The sequence below is a fragment of the Conger conger genome, chromosome 14, assembly GCF_963514075.1.
Source record: "Conger conger chromosome 14, fConCon1.1, whole genome shotgun sequence".
In the NCBI taxonomy this organism is placed as follows: Eukaryota; Metazoa; Chordata; class Actinopteri; order Anguilliformes; family Congridae; genus Conger; species Conger conger.
The window spans coordinates 26,383,134-26,399,943 of NC_083773.1; the positions used below are offsets into that span (position 1 = coordinate 26,383,134).

At 41.7% G+C, this 16,810-nt stretch overlaps 1 protein-coding gene across 2 annotated transcripts; it reads right to left on the reverse strand.

Moving 5' to 3' along the window:
• Positions 1–3,160: 3,160 nt before the first annotated feature.
• On the reverse strand, positions 3,161–16,462 carry LOC133110533 (general receptor for phosphoinositides 1-associated scaffold protein-like). 2 transcript variants are annotated; one of them, XM_061220719.1, is made up of 8 exons: positions 16,116–16,462; positions 12,493–12,542; positions 11,207–11,261; positions 8,300–8,402; positions 6,618–6,711; positions 5,775–5,841; positions 4,643–4,709; positions 3,161–4,310 (listed from the first exon to the last, which is right to left on the reverse strand). In XM_061220719.1, exons 1-8 carry the CDS (start codon positions 16,323–16,325, stop codon positions 3,823–3,825), a joined length of 1,134 nt encoding a protein of 377 aa, XP_061076703.1. In that variant the 5' UTR covers positions 16,326–16,462; the 3' UTR covers positions 3,161–3,822. The 2 variants fall into 2 exon arrangements, with proteins under 2 accessions (XP_061076703.1, XP_061076704.1); XM_061220720.1 differs by lacking the exon at positions 16,116–16,462 and adding an exon at positions 15,329–15,399.
• Positions 16,463–16,810: the final 348 nt, after the last annotated feature.

Sequence of the window (16,810 nt, forward strand, 5' to 3'; positions counted from 1 at the left end):
TCAATGAAACACTTGATGGGAACTGCATTGCAATACCAAAACAGAATATCATTTTTCTGAGCACCACAGAATTTTAAAAAGGTGTTATGTATAAACTGAATGAATGATGTAGGCTATAGTCTAGTAAATAAAACACAGGGAAGAGCATATTGACTGAGCTAAATGTTATGGATTTTAGTCTGTATTTTGAACATACAGTATTTAGTTCATCAAGGCACATCACTGCTCAACAGACTAAATTAGTTCTTTCTTTTCTGAGAAGCAAACGCAGAAACACCTTTCAAGTGTCAAGTGCTGCTGACACACAGCACAAAATTAGGCTGATATTTTAATTCTTGGGGTGCCAACTGCAGAGCTCTGAGGATAAAGTCACAGGATGAGATTTAGCTAATTCTACCAAAAAGGAGCCAAAAGTGTAACCAAAAATGGTGATATGTACACATATAGAAAACACGCAATGAATTGCATGTCCCCAACAATTCACATTATCCATCCATCCATTATCTGAACCCGCTTATCCTGATCAGGGTCGCAGGGGGGCTGGAGCCTATCCCAGCATACATTGGGCGAAAGGCAGGAATACACCCTGGACAGGTCGCCAGTCCATCGCAGGGCACACGCACCATTCACTCACACACTCATGCCTACGGGCAATTTAGACTCTCCAATCAGCCTAACATGCATGTCTTTGGACTGTGGGAGGAAACCGGAGTACCCGGAGGAAACCCACGCAGACACGGGGAGAACATGCAAATTCCGGACAGAGAGGTCCTGGCCGACAGGGATTCGAACCCAGGACCTCCTTGCTGTGAGGCGGTAGTGCTACCCACTGCACCATCCGTGCCGCCAATTCACATTATGGCGAATCAAATTTTACCATAAGTTTTAAAATAGGTTTATCAAGCCTGTTGATTTTTCATTAAAAAACCCAGCTAAATCAGTTGCAGTTATTCACTATTCGAGTAGAAAAGGCAGAAATGCATATGGTCACGCATGGCGATGTTGTTCCTGTACAGCGGCCAGCATGGGACCAGCCAGGCCATCCCTCTCAGCGGCTCTCACTGCTGCACAATCAACAGAGTGAGAGTGAAGACAGTGACTCTCTTCTCTCAGACTCAAAGCTGCCCCACGCACCCACCTCCTACTGACCCACAGCCTGCAGGACTGGAATGCGTCTGCTTCTGTCCACGGATTCACAAAATGGAGGTTCTATGTGCCTGGAATTAGTGTTTTTCTCCTCCAGTGTTGGATTTGTCTTCCAATACTCAACCTATAATGAATCTTCATCTAATCTTATGATGTTAACGCACACGCCATGGAGGCACAGCCCATAAACACACACCCTAGACCGGTTCCTTCCTTGTGTTGTGGCTGTGATTGCTGTCCTGCTATAGGCTGCCTGTCGTTCTCAGTATTGTATCAGGCAAAATATCAATTGTGGAAGATCAATTGTAAAGCCTGTATAATTTTACACTTTGAGCTGTTTCATTTCAATCCCCGATCCACCGGCTGAGGTGTGCAGCCACTGTGTCAGAGGTGTACAATTCATGAGAATTTGGCATAAACCAAGGGCTGGGACTCAATTTACCGGAGGAGTTCCATGCCAGTCTGTGGGCCCATGACTACCCAATCCAGTGGGCAACCTGGCAGCCTCATGGGTTTTCCCACTATCTTGAAGGGAAAAAAGGCATTAGTCTGCAAGCCACAGGGGCGGCCTATAGTGGTTAAGGTAAATGACTGGGACAGGCAAGGTTGGTGGTTCGAATCCCGGTGTAGCCACAATAAGATCCGCCTAGCCATTGGGCCCCTGAGCAAGGCCCTTAACCCAGCATTGCTCCAGGGGAGGATTGTCTCCTGCTTAGTCTAATCAACTGTACTCTCACTCTGAGATAAGAGCATCTGCCAAATGCCAATAATGTAATGTAATGTAATGCCATGTTAAGTCTATGTTGCTCTGGATTAGTGTCTGCTAAATGCCTCAAGCGTAGATGTAATGTAATGCAGCCAAACTAGAGCTGTAGGAGGAAATGAGACAAGCTGCTTTACTGAAGACGTGTCTGCCGTCACTGCCAAGTGTCTCATTTAAACAAGAAAGGGAACTCTGCCAGACACGGGAAGTAATGCCGTTTTCATTAAAAGTGTTTGACCACACCATAAACCAGGTGTTGAGTACATATCTTCTGCAAATACAAATGCGTAGCCTGTCAGAGTGAGCATTTGCCTTCAGGTTAACAGAGATATGCTTCGAGTCCTCTTCTTCATTCATGGCTGACAGTTTGTCTTTCTATGCATAGCGATTATTCCCCTCATCCTGATTTACAGTATAAGGGAGGAAATTTAATATCCTGTTTTGTATTAATGAAAGATCCTTGAACAGATTAGTACAATATGAGCATATTATTAGGTAGAGGTCAAGGAGAAGGGCCAGACTGGTGGAAGCTGACAGGAAGGTGACAGAAACGCAAATAACCACATATTACAACAGAGGTATGCAGAAGAGCATCTCTGAACACACAAGGCATCAACCCAAAATGGATAGGCAACAGCAGCAGAAGACTAAAAAATAAGACTAATAAATACCTAATAAAGTGCTCACTGTAGTGAATAAAAACCTACCCACACCCCAGCTACATCAGTGTCTAGTGGAAATACCAGGACACATTCCAGGGTCAAATAAGAATATTTGGCTTTCTCTTTGTCCAAATGTGTTGAACACAGCTGTTGTATGTGGTTCTGCTGAGCTTGGTCATGGGTGGAGCAGTACGCTTACAGAATTGCAAAATTTCAGTAAAATAAGGGCTCATCCTTCAGAGTCAGTGACAGAGAAGCACTCAGTGTTTCATTCCTGAATTCAGGCTTCTTGTGGTCTTTAGAGAGAAACCCATATGCTTTTAAAGGAAAGTAGGTTAAGCTCATATTCACAATTATTTTAATGAGGGGCTACACTTCTCCTTCTTTACTTATTATTTTCACTAGGTCTTCAAATACATTTTCATTTTCAAACAGTCTTGCATCGACGAGCCTGGACAGTACTTCACATGCAGATTTTAAGGACGGTGAAGGTATTAGAGATCAGTTTTCTTTGGTATAAAGGGTACAGGACATTGCATGTTTGGAATTACCAACCGTCAGAGCTACAAATGACAAAAATCCATATTCATGAATGCCAGATAAAAAAATTCCCACTGATCCATTTTAATGTTCACTCAGGATCTCATAACAAGGTTACCATTACAAGAACAGATGATCAGCTGGTATTTTTTTTTTTTTTTTTACAAAAGAAAAAAAGATCTTTACAAAAAGACAGAATAAATAAATACCTGCTTTAAAGGATGAAAAAGGCATGTACAGCACAAAAGTAATTTTGCAAACCCTTGTTGGGCTCAAAGAGGTCACTATAGGGAACCTATAACTATAAGGAAGGGGTGTGTTTAGGAATGGGACGTGAAATGGGTTTGGATATGGAAGGAGGTATGGTTTGGGATGTGCTAAAATTTGAGACGGGATGAGATTAGGGGTGGGGTAAGACTTGATATGGGGGGAGATTTGGGATGGGCTAAGATTTGAGATGGGGTGAGATTTGGGAAGTGCTAAGATGTGAGATGGGGTAAGATTTGCGATGGGGTTGGATACAGACCAAGGCGAGATTTGGAATAGGGTTGGATATGGAGCAAGCTATGGGGTGAGATCTGGAAAGAGGTAAAATATGGGATGGGATGAGATTCGAGAAAAGGCAAAATTGAGGATGGTCTGGAGATTTTGGCTGTGTTAAAGATTTGAGAGGTGGTAAGATTTGGGATGAGGTAAGATTTAGTCTGATTGTCACAGCTTGTTCTCATCCTCCTCCAGGGGCCGGTTGAGTCCTGGAATGAACCTGAGCAGATGTCTGCATAAACTGTTCTGTTTGGCCCTCCGTGGCAGGGAGCCGTAGAGACCCTGGCTGGCGCCGCCCTGCTTCTCCGACCCGCCGTGCCCTGCTGCCCCCCTCAGGTAGCTGCGGGTACTGGCACTGCGGGTGAGGTTGGTCTTGGCGGTGGCGAAGAGGCCGCTAGCCCTGTGGGTGCCCCCCGGTGGCCGCTCCTCTGTGGACCTGCCGTTGGTGCGGTTGCTAGGAGACGGGTTGGCGTGGTTGTGCGCGCTATCTGCCGTTGCAGCGCTAATGTTGCTAGCGCTCCTGCTACTGCCACTGGGGACGTGGGCGGGGTGGTGGGCTTGGTGCGGGGCGGGGCTGGGCACGGGGCTGGGGTTGCCCACGTTGAAACACGCCAAGGCCTTGGACTCAGAGATCGCCTCGTCGCTCATTAGGATGCCTACAAAAAGAGTTTGGACAGTGTGTGCGACAGGACATCAACTGAGAGACCTTGCTACATGGGAGAGGAGGTTTCATGTTAGATACACACTCTGTACAGCTGTAAAGCTGGCGGGTCGTCAGAAACTTCTCTAAATATCAAAAACGTGCTTTATTGCACATAAAAATCGTCTGGTGTAATCAAACACTAAAACACTAAGACACTAAAATAGAAATATAAAAACGCCCCAGAAAGTGAATTATGGCTTTATATAAGAAAGTAATTTGTTCATAGTGATGTAATAATGCACTGGGTAATATATCACATAGAGCATGACCGGAGGATGAACTCACCATGCAGAAGCTTCTGCTCCTGTTTCATAAGAGACTCATATTCATCCCACTTTTCCTGCAGGGTTTGCTATTTAAGGACACAAAAAACAAAGTAAGTTCCTGTTTCCACCAATAACTGAGTCATTTGTTGACCAATGACAAGGCCTGCCAGAAGTGATAGTGAACTGAGTCAGTGGAGGTGATGTGCTTAGAGCAGCGTGCTGGAGATGTCTCATTATGGAAATTAATGTAACAGCAGGTGAAACTGACGTACAAACTCCGGTTTAATATTACTTTCAGATAAGACAGAGCAGGTCAGTAGATCACAGTAGATACAATGGCTCACACTGAACCACTGCACAATTACTAATTGCATTCTGTAGTTCTCGAGTGGCTCAGTAGATTAGTCTCCGTAAACTGCAATAAACCGAGGAAACCAATCAATCTTCAAACCCTATGGCCTGGCCAGATCTCTCCACTTTGCAACCTCAGTGTGATTGGCTATCCCCTCCCAGCCGCAATGCCTGTCTGTGCTCCCAGTAGTGGAACAGACTTCCCAAGGTGATCAAGACACATTCATTGTCCATCTACAGACACAAACTGAATAACTGCCCTTTGACACTGCATTTTGGTTGGCCTCTTATCCCTAACCACAAACACTCATACAGTTTGTACTAGTTCAGTTCATGGTATCTTTTGGTTTTCCTTCTTAGGGCTTATTATGGATATAATCTATATGTAGTCAGAATTTGAATATTTGTTCTTGCTTTGCATAGTACATTTGTATAGGCTTTAGTGATGTTATACAGTATACTTTTTGGTCTGAGAATGTTGTTTGTCAGGTGTAGCACTACTATTTAAGTATGTAAAATAGGTGAATGTTTTCCTACATTATATTGTACTTATCTATTAACGCAGTATAGAGTCGATACAGTCGAATGGGTCATTGGGCACTGTAGAATGACTTATTTTATACTGTAGAGCAGCTCACACTTAAGACACTATTGAGTGGCTCTGTACAGACTGTAGAATGACTTGGTACAGTAAATACAGGAGAGAAGCTCATATAGATACAGTAGAGTAACGTTAGATACTATGGAGTGGTTCATTAAACACTGTAGAGTGGTTCGCTGTTCACCATAGAGTGGCTTACCCGTAGATACTGCAGTCTGGTCTCGAGTTCAGCCTTCCTTAAGGAGTCACTGTATACCGTCTCCAACCTGTGGAAAAGCCAGACTGTGTGAGTGCTAGTGCCACGGATTCACAAAATGGAGGTTCTATGTGCCTGGAATTACTGTTTTTCTCCTCCAGTGTTGGATTTGTCTTCCAATACTCAACCTATAATGAATCTTCATCTAATCTTATGATGTTAACATTTTCATGTCTGATGAAACTAGATAAACATTTCACTATATCCCGGGAAGAATAAATTTAGCCAAGTGCCTGACTGGTGCGGTGTGTGTAAAGTATGCATTCATTTCCACCTGCCATTACAGAGCCAGAAGCAAAAAAAGGTCTGGGTAATATTTGAGTCTCCATCAGCTGAATAGGCAGACCACTCACAACTTTGCCATATATTTACTTTATTAATGGTAAATGTGTATGCAAGTGAATGTAGAATTCCATGGTTTGTTTTTCTTATCAACGGCACAATAAAATGGCAATTTATTATTTCTATTTACAAGCAAACAACGCTGCATATTAATCAGCATATGACTATTATGTAACTGTTCCAGCAAACACTGGACCATGTATTGCCCTCTATAACATTACTGTTGACACAGGTGATTATTTACCAAAGCAAAGGAACAGGGGCATTTGACTAACTGTCAACTTGACTAACTGTCATAAGGTCAAAATTCAAACACTACAACTCCACAGGAGTCAATGTGTCTGTGTGTGTTTGTGTATGGGTGCAAGAGATGGAGTGGGGGAGGTTTTTGCAAACAGATCCCGTTGCCTATATAACCTGTTTTCTCTGAGCAGAAATACTTACCTGATGGTGTTTCCAGAGGACCTTATCAGCTGAACAATTTCCTTATGTCGAAACCCATCTACGCTGGCCTCGTTGACACCTGAGATGGTGTCGCCTATAACACACAAATCAAAAGGTCAAATTTACATCAAGAAATTGTTCAGTTTTTATTACTGCTGCAGGCGGTTTCTGTTACCTGCTACAAATGTTGTTTATGATTAATGGGCAAATTATTATCCGTATTTAACTAGTAGGTCAGCTCAGTCACAACAACACCTCATTTAGAATAGTGATGATTGAAGGCCATGTTTCATCACATGTATATCAATTATTAATACACAACACCTGGCATATTATTCTGACTCTCCTTTTATGTAAACACAGCCGAGAAAATGTATTCAATCATTTTAACATGGTCGTCAAACACTGACAATATCATTACTGTAATTCTTTATTTATTTCAACTCTGTCATGAGATGAGAAATGTCATGAGAAATAGGCTTTTTCTGCTTGCATTTTTAAGTCTTGACTGTTTTTCTCAGGTGATGTTTACTGAAACAGAAAAATTGGTTTCTGCCCTGAGGACTGAGAACATTTTCCTCTGTAATCCAGCTGCCACAAAGCCTCTGAAATAGCTTGTGAGGTTTTTAATTTTCCTGAGATATGAAATGCAAAGCACTTCAGCAATATCAGTTACATCGATGCTATGTTTTTTTGAACAATTCATAAAAGCTGTGGCTGCTCAAATGAAAGATGTTATATACAGCAATATACAGTAACTATATTGCATTTATTTCAGAATATTATATAATAATTTCAGGGTAATGTAAAATATTACAATATCTAAAACCAGAAATAATGTGCATATTTGCCAATACATAGTTGAAATATCATAAAAATAAAATACACTTTATTTCAATATATTCCTAGTATGTTGCATTTCCTTAAGACTATCCACACTCTCACGTTGCTATTGTACATGACATGCAGCTGTTCATGTTCCCAGGGCTTTAATAGGCTGGAAACAGGGAAGCTCACTGCTGTGTTTGTAGTGCTCTCAACAGTTCAACGGCAGAAAGAGCTCAGCTTGGGGTCGTATTGACACTCAGACAGCCAGACTCTCGGTAGGTAAACAGGATGGAGAGAGATTGGGGAGAGCTTATCAGCTCACCTCAACTGCCACCTGTGTCACTGCTGTGGCCATCTGACAACTATTTTCTTTTATAGTTCAAATCATTCACATTAGACATGATGAAGCATATTCAGTACATCTGTACTCGCATGAATGTCTGCCTGCGTTTGTGGGAAGGCTTTTGGTCTTAGGTTTGTTGCGTTTGCAGGATGCGGGAGGGACAGGGTTGGATGGGGTTTGATATGTAGCTTGCCGTCAGATCCCTCTCCCTTTCTGGGGCTTCTGATTTCCTCTCCCTCTCAGACAGGTTTCAGTGCGTAGCGGTGCCCTGAGGTCTGGTATTATATGCTGACTGCGCCAGCCGTGGCCGGCAGCCACACACAGCAGTGAATGATTGGCTGTAGCGTTTCCCCCAGGGAGGGAGGTCTGGTCAGGCAGAAACCGGTCAATCAGCCAACAGCCGCCTGCCTGCAGTCCGCCTGCATCAGCCGTGCGTTGGGCGTAAAATAGCCGTCCCACACAGTGCTACCCACTGGAACCACAAAACCCAATAATACTGGGAGATGCTCACCAACTCTGAGGCCAGCTCGATGGGCAGGGCTGCCAGCACAGACTTTACAGATGAATGTGCACATCTCCACCGACGTCTCGTCTGCCTGATGGAGACCATAGGTCTGAAACCAAATGGACAGTTAGAACACCCAATCAAAACGCACCGCTTCCAGATGTGAGCATGGAATTAATTTACAGTTGTTAATGAACATAGCACTACTATTCTAGCTCAATAAACTAAAAGCAATAAAGACACACTGATGCCATCGGTGCTAAAAAAAAAAACATTTGTTGAAGCAAACAGTGCATAAATGGAAGTAAACTGCTAATAGCTGCATGATGGTGATCACCCATGGAAGTTCAATGTATGCTAAATTTAGTGTATGTGACTGGCCTGGAGACAAAGAATGAGTACAAAGTGAAACATGGTAAGTAGAGGATGGGAGTGGGAGGGAGATTTTAATTAGAGAAATTAGAAATAGCTTCTGAACTCCCACAAAAAAACTGAAATAGCACTGTACACAAACTGGCACACTGCACCGAGCTATCCTTCCTCATTTCATAAATCCTCAAAGGCTTTGAAACAAAGCCGTGCCCTGCTTCTAAGATTAATATTGAGAAGCACTCCACTAGAACAAAGGGGTTTATAAATGGAGCGGAACAGCAAGGAGGCTGACCTTGGAGTTTCCCTCATAAATCAATCCCAATGACTGCACAGGTGTGCAGGTTTGGCTGTGGACAAAAACAGTGTTTTTATGGATCTTGTCACTGTATTCATGTAGAAACAATGTCAGGAACCATGGTCTTATATATACTGTACATATGCTCATAAAAGCTTGCAATTAATTTTCGCCCCCTAGTCTCTGGTGTTAATCTCAAGAACCAAATATTCTACTAAGCATAAACCTACACTACATGGGACATTAAATAGAAATAAAATAAATAATATTTCTGAAAATATTGTCAGTGCAACGGTGCAAATGTTTTGTCATCCCAGACATTTGTATTTTTTGTCAAACAAAGAAGGGTATGACAAAGAGATAAATTGATACATAGAGCAGGAAGAGGGGTAAAATCACACACAAAAGGGGTAAAATCAGCACACAGAGAATAGGGGTAAAATCAGCACACAGACAAGTGGTAAAATCACACACACAAGAGGGGTAAAATCACACACAGAGCAAGAGGAATGGTGAAATCAGATACAGAATCCTGTGAACACATCCTCTGTCTCTCTGCGTGTCTGTGAAAACCTTAATCTTGTGATGCTTTGTTAACACAAGTGGAAGGAAAGCCTATATCTGTCTGAGCAGATTCCTCATTTTGGAAACTGCTAAACTACACATGCCAAACTTGTTATTAACTGTGATACAAAGTTAAAGGATAATTGTATTGATTCCAACCCTGGACATTGGACACCACAGTGAAGAATCACATTTCACACAGATTACTTTGACATGGGCGTATTCAGTCGAAATAACAAAACAAATTGTTAATCTCAAAAGCATTTTTGTCATTTGTGGTTACACCCTGCTTCCACTGCTTCTTTATGACTGTCAAAACCAATGATCCTTTTATGCACTCCCCACCTCATAACATTGAGAGGAAAGCACCATAAATTCCATGCTGAAATGATAAAGTCCCTGCTTGAATGCTTTCTCAGTAACTGCCGTCGCTGAGAGTGAAACTGACAGCGTGTCTCAGCTGTGATGACTGACTTCACAGAGACAGGCTGCTGCTGTTTTCCCCTGTGCTGCTGAGTCAGGGGCACCTGTCTCTCAGGTGTCCAAGCCGAAGGCCTGTGGCCCTTTCACCGTTTAACTTCCCCCAAACAGTGACCATGACAAACCCTGCCAATTACAGCTTGCGCAGGTCTATTCCCTTCACCCAACAGGTGAAACTGGTCAGGGAGGTGCTGCAGTAGGCCTACACTAAACACTGACTGCAAACAAACATATTGACATTATGTGAATGCTGATTTAATGTCACTGAAAATAGCTCTAGCGGAAAATTTGCTTTGCTAACACAGACAGACCATTCATCTGCCTCGCATCTGCATGAGGGTAAAGCACAATATGGAACAGGGCCAAGTGAAACGCGAAACAGGAAGCACACACCGCACCCTGACCTCTCTGTCTAAATAATAACTAAGAAATCAAAGAAAAAGAAGTCTGACTGCCATCTTGGTCCATACAACCTGTTTTTGCAAAAAATCAGAACAGTGGTAATTATTACCACAACTCTAATAAATAAATATTGTACTACCACTATAACTACTACTACTACTACTACTAGTAATAATAATAATAATAATAATAATAATAATAATAATAACAATAACAATAATATTCATTAAACTGAAGAAGATTTACTAGCAAGGTGATTCTTTTATGGTAGTTAGAAAATCTGCTCCAGCCAGCACAGGTTGGTAACACTGTACTAAATTATAGAAAATAAATGCCTGTGTCATCACAAGTTTAATACTAGTCTGTTGGATGCACTGATGCAAGAAAATTGACTGAAACATTTCCTTATCCCTTTTTCTCTCTACACCTTACACTTCACTACCATTATTTTTGACCAAAGTGATGAATTACTTTCATGTGGGTTTCTATGAGGTTTCTATAAGGTCTTCTATGGATTCAATGTCATGTGCATGTATATAACCCTTATGTGACTCTGCACTGCAATAGGAAAACAGAGGACAGACAATAACAGAAGTCAATAACACTGGAGGAAGTCTAGACTTCTCTAAGTCTGCCTGCAGGACACACGGATCAGTGATTTTTAGTCAGATGGCTACAGTGAAACCCAGTGTAATCTGTCCCTGATGCTCTTAATCTGAGGGTTAATATGGATCAGGAGAGAATCCTGTTATCTGACCTAAATTGCACAGAATCATCACCCAACTGGACAATCCTCTTACCTGGATCTCAAAGCCGAACGCCTCCTCATCTTCCTTCTCCAAAACAATGACTTTCCTGGAATGAAACAGGCAGGGTAGATAATGGGAAGAAAAGACATAAAAGCACATTAAAAACAATCAAATTGTTATTCAGTCTCTATTCACAGGATGAGTGTTTGTCAGTGATAAAAATATGCTTTGAAATCACACATTTATCACAGAAACCAGGGTGTCCAACTTTGAGTTACAAAAGAATGCTGACATGTTTTGTGTTTTGAGTGAAAACTCTTTGCATTCTGTTTCTGAAAATTGGCTTCAAATCTCTTGTCCTTCTATGGTCACTTCAACTTTGTGATGCAATTCTAAGCTTCCAAATGAGTATCCCAGCAGCACACAAGATTGCCACATTTTGGTTGTTTCAGAGTCAAAATGTCTATTTATGTATGTTTAATAGCATCTTTAATTAAAAACAGCACGGCTGTGCGTCGTTGTTGCGTGCAGTCCTAGGGTAGGATACAGCTTGGGCACGGTATAGTTAAATGAATGCACGAGTACGAAGTGAATGAGCCCATGCATTGGGAAATTTTCCTCTCTTTGTAAGACAGTAAAAAAGAAAACATGCATGGAAAAAGAAAAAAGAAAAAAAAAAGGTTTCCAAATACGTCATAAATGATGTATTCTGAACAATTAGCGTCACACTTCGGGCAAAAAAGAGGAACGAAAAACAATGGCCGTATTGAGTGATCCAAAAAAGGAACCGCAACTCTCCTAACAAGGCTCTCTATGGGAGGCACAGCTGTTGGCCTGGTACGGAGGACCCCATGCTCTAAACAAACACAATGATGAAGCAAAGCACACCAGGGAGAAGCTCAGCACAGAGTCTGCTGTATTTCTGCAAGGGATTTTAGTACATGTCACTGACGACAGAACCTATTTTATTGGATTTTGTTATTGGGAGATGTTGAAATAAGTTGGTTCATGCACTGTAGTGGTGTAATATGACTTTCTTTTTTTTGGCACTTACATAAACCTTTGCTATTATAAACCGGAATGTGTGCAAAATGTGACAAGCAGATTAAATAAATGCTTATTTACTTCTCTCTTTTGGATTTTGATACATATGTTATTATTCTCTGGAGATCTGAGTTGGATTAAACATTTCAGTCTTGCATTTCCTCAAATCAATTTAAGAAATAAAATGGAGAGCAGCCACCACCAGGCTTGTCTTTGCACAAGGACCCAGCTGGTCACTTTGAGACCATTCAGCAGAGCTGAAGGACAAGCCCAGGAGAACGTTGGTGGCTTACCTGTGTTGCTCAGGTGAGCGCGTCATGGAGTTCCACATCTGCGACCCCCCCTGTAGGGAAACAGAGAGCCGTGAGAAGCTGAGGGGGCACCAATCAGAGAGAACATCCTGACTCATAGTGGGGCGAAGACACAAGCTAGGACGATGGGTAAAACAGAGCCTCCAACTGTCTGTGTGAGAGGCCAAGAACTCTCCCCTGGCCTCTCAGAGCCACTAACCAGCTAAATAATAATTATAATTTTATTTATTTTTTTCATACAGAAACGACTAGCATATCACATACCGGCCTATTTCAAAAGTGTAACAGCCTCTTACAAGGAAGACTTTAGCCTCAAGAAGCACAAGGTCTTCTATGGGGGCCATTTTGTGTTTGGCCACTGATCGTGACATGACTATTTTTCCAAATACTGGCCTGGCTAGATATTGTTAATTATTTATATTACATCTGATATAGACATTTGATGCAAAGGTTTCATTCCTTTATGTACAAGGAGTCATCACTATTGGCATTTTCTCCTGCATGTGGAGTTACACACAATAGCCAGCAGAAAGCACTGGCTCTTCCCACAGAAAGGTGGAGGAAGAGGACAACAATTAATTTATGGATGAGGCACCAAAGCTCATGTCCTTCCCCTTCACCACACTGCGCTTCTACCTCAGCAACTCAAACATGTTGTTCTGTAAAATTGCATTTTCAAATCAAAAATAATAGAACAAATTATTTTAAACATAACTTTTTAAATACGGTATCATCCTGAGAAAATTAAATGATTTCAATAACCAAATACTGTAAAAACAAGTCTTCTGATAAGGGTTGTCACAATGCTCTTTTGTAGCAACGTGGCTGGTGTTGTATGGAGGGCTTGTGAGGGACGTGGGCCCAAAAATGACACAGCCTTTATTCTCCTTCTAACAGTGAGACCCTTTCATCTGCAGACCCACTGTTCTTCCGCAGCCATCACTCATCCAGTGCAGTTTTTCCCCACTTAAAGTGTGCAGTTCAGCCACTCAGCAAACGCTTTTAGCCACAGCGACTTACAAATGTGCCTTTGGCTAACTTTCCCCTATAATTCTAATAAAAAGCGAAGAGCTAAAATGCTAAATCAAATTGATCTGTCCAGTTAATCTCATTACACCTGCTGTATCCTGCTTGGAAGTTGCTTTGTGATCAATATATTTGATCCGCTTTTGTTGTGTATTAACCACGTGGTCTCGTAAGCTTGACTATTCCTGTAAATGTTCCAACTTACACAGCCTATTTGAACAACTACAGGCAGGGAAAGATACATGAAAGCCTGCAAAACTGCAAAAAAACAGCAAAAAACACAGTACTTTAATAATGAACTATGACCCAAGGGCCAAATCTGCCCAACATATCCATACTGACCAGGGAACCAATCAATCACCAAGTTGTCCCAATAAACAGATCAAAATAATTAGCACAGTTCAGCTGGATACAGATTATATGAAAGCACAATAAATTTGCCCTTGGTTTTTGCTTTCAATCGTTTTTTTCCCCAATTGTTCATAAATTTCTGATCTTAGCTGCAAGAGAGTTCCACAAAAAGGGAATTTAGCATGTGAAGGATCTTAGTATTGTGCCTACTTGAGGTGAACCCTGGACATCACCAGTAATACAAAAATGTAGCCTGTGTTCAGTGGGCGAACACACGCGACCATTCTGCACAGCAGGGAACGGCAGGAGCTTGATCAACCGGAGGAGACGCTATTGTGTGCAGAAACGAGGACAGCGCAACACCGGCCAGTCAGTCTGCGAAAAGCGAACCCGTATATCAGACTGAGGGTTCCAGTGAATGATGTCATCATTTGGCAGAAGCAGGGAGAGACCTGGCTCTTTGCTGAAATAGTCTGGGGACCCCTGCTTTGAGACAACTGTTCTTATTTACTTCTGTATTAATGGTTCTAATTCTTACAAGGGAACATTTTGGGCAGACGTACAACAAATGCATCATGAACAAAGGTATAGGCAGAGGCTCATGGCTAAGAATAACCATCAGTTACACTGTGATTCATAGGTGCTTTCAGGTCTCCCTAATCAATCAGCCACCAAGTTTTTATAGTAATATATACAATTTTAATTAAATTCAGATGGTATTGGTTAAATGAGACTTTGTCCAGCAGAAAATTTCAACCGAAAATAAAAGTACTCCAGGATTTTAGAGTCCCAGAAATAGAAATCTAGTTGCAACCGCACCTGAATTGTAAATAAAGACGTGTTTGAAAATACACCAGGATGCAAATCTGAACTTGAACTTGTGAACGAAAAAAGCAGCATAATACAACAGTGCATCTTCCTATCGATATGAAATGTTCCGCTCTTCATTATTGCATGCTATTTCAAATTAAATGGTTTTATCTACACTAGGGTATACGCGCACAGTGACAAGGAAATGTAGGTTATTTAAACAATTATGTGTTTTTACAAAAAATTTGATTTGATTTGATGATTTGAAACGCGCAATAGACAGCCTGCCCAAGAACTGAAAATCATGAGTCAGGTCATGCAATTAGAAAGGCACAAGGCTAATTCTATACAATTCTAATCAGAATTACGGTTAGCTCGATGTCGCATTTCGCAGCCTACAATAAACGAAAAGCCAGTGATGTCAGTGGTTACAGGATTCACGATTCCACGTTAGAACTTTACAGTGCTTTCAATAATGCGTTTTTCATTGTTGCACCCTGATCACCGACGAAAATGTAATTGGGGCATTGCAATGCTAAAGATCCACGGACTTTGACACCGTTTCTCGAGGTGCCAACAGTTTACACATGCAAATCACGTGCAGGAATTCCACATGCGACAGCTACATTACCTGCTACGTGCGAAATACTGATCATGGACATGTCCACGCGTGAAACCACGGAGACTACATTTCGTTTAAACCACGAACTGCAATATAGGATGCAGGCAACATACATAGCCCATAGACACACCTACAAACACACTCGCGCGCGCACACGCACACACACATTGGTGTAGTCTTTCGGACAAGGCTGTGATCGGTGGGGGCACGGGGATGAGGTGTAGGTTGGCTACCTTCATTAACAATAGCCTAATTATACTGTAACTCAATAATTTCAGCCATGCACTAGGCTATAACCTCAAAACATTGATCTGAATTAAGGCGTTCACGTAGTTAGCTAATTTTATAATATCCACGCCGTGGGCGGATTTTTCCTCAGATGCTCAGTTCAGCACGTGTCGCATCCTGCTCCGGCATAAGACTAGGTCAACAGACCATTATGCACAAAAAATAGAGGGATAATTTGCCTTCACCGTGTTAGGTAAGAAATATATCGATAAAGGCGCAGTTCAATAATGGGTTCAAAGATGGGATCAATAATATCACCTGCAATAAGTTGATCAGACTAACGTAATGCATAATTGTAAGTAAGGCACCACACTAGCCTATGTGAGCATATGTGCAACCTAGTGCAACTTAAAGTAAAATATCTGCTAGTATTAGATGTTACCTGCTGAGGCATATCAATTGACATATATATTAATGTTAATTGTTGACCAGGGTAGCATCCAAAACAACACCTACACTTCGAAAATTCGTAACAATTTTAAATATTAATAAAAAACGAAGTTGCTACCTTTCTGCGGTTTCTCGGCAACGTTCCTCCGGAGTAAGCCAGTGTCTTGTAATTGTAAACATCCGAAGAATTGTTCATCGAGACCATGGCTTTGTAGTTGTCTGATTTGGAAGTGGGAAAGTGTGTCTTGGCACTGCTCGGGCAAGACGTCCCATGATCCGTTTTGTTGGAGCTCCGCTTCTCTAGCCGCCAGAAAGACGTGTTCTTCATGTTCCTCACTGGCAAGTGATAAGTGGAAAGTGTGCACCTCAGCTGCTCTTGTGAAACATTTAATCTGTGAAACCGGAGGGAATATTCACGACACTGTCAAAGTTGTGCTTACTACGCCTATTAGCTGCTGCTGTAGGTCGCACCATTAACAGAAATGTTATGGACCAATCTCACAGAACATGCTAGCTGGCCTAGGGGTGGGGCGACCCATAGGCTGCTCATTGAGATGCTGCTTTCACAGTCCTGGCTAGCTATTGTTTGCGGTTTTACTGTTTTAGGAATGGAAAGTGCGTCACTGGAGTTTTGAACATAACTTTATTTTGTAACAAAATATTAAAAAAAAAAAAAAAATAACAATCACATTATCATAATGAGATCTGTGTGTCCAGTTTTTAAACATAGGATACTCAATCTATTTCTATATTTCTACATATACAAGGAGTATAAACTTCATATTGAGGAAGAGGACCGCTGGTGTAGGCTAC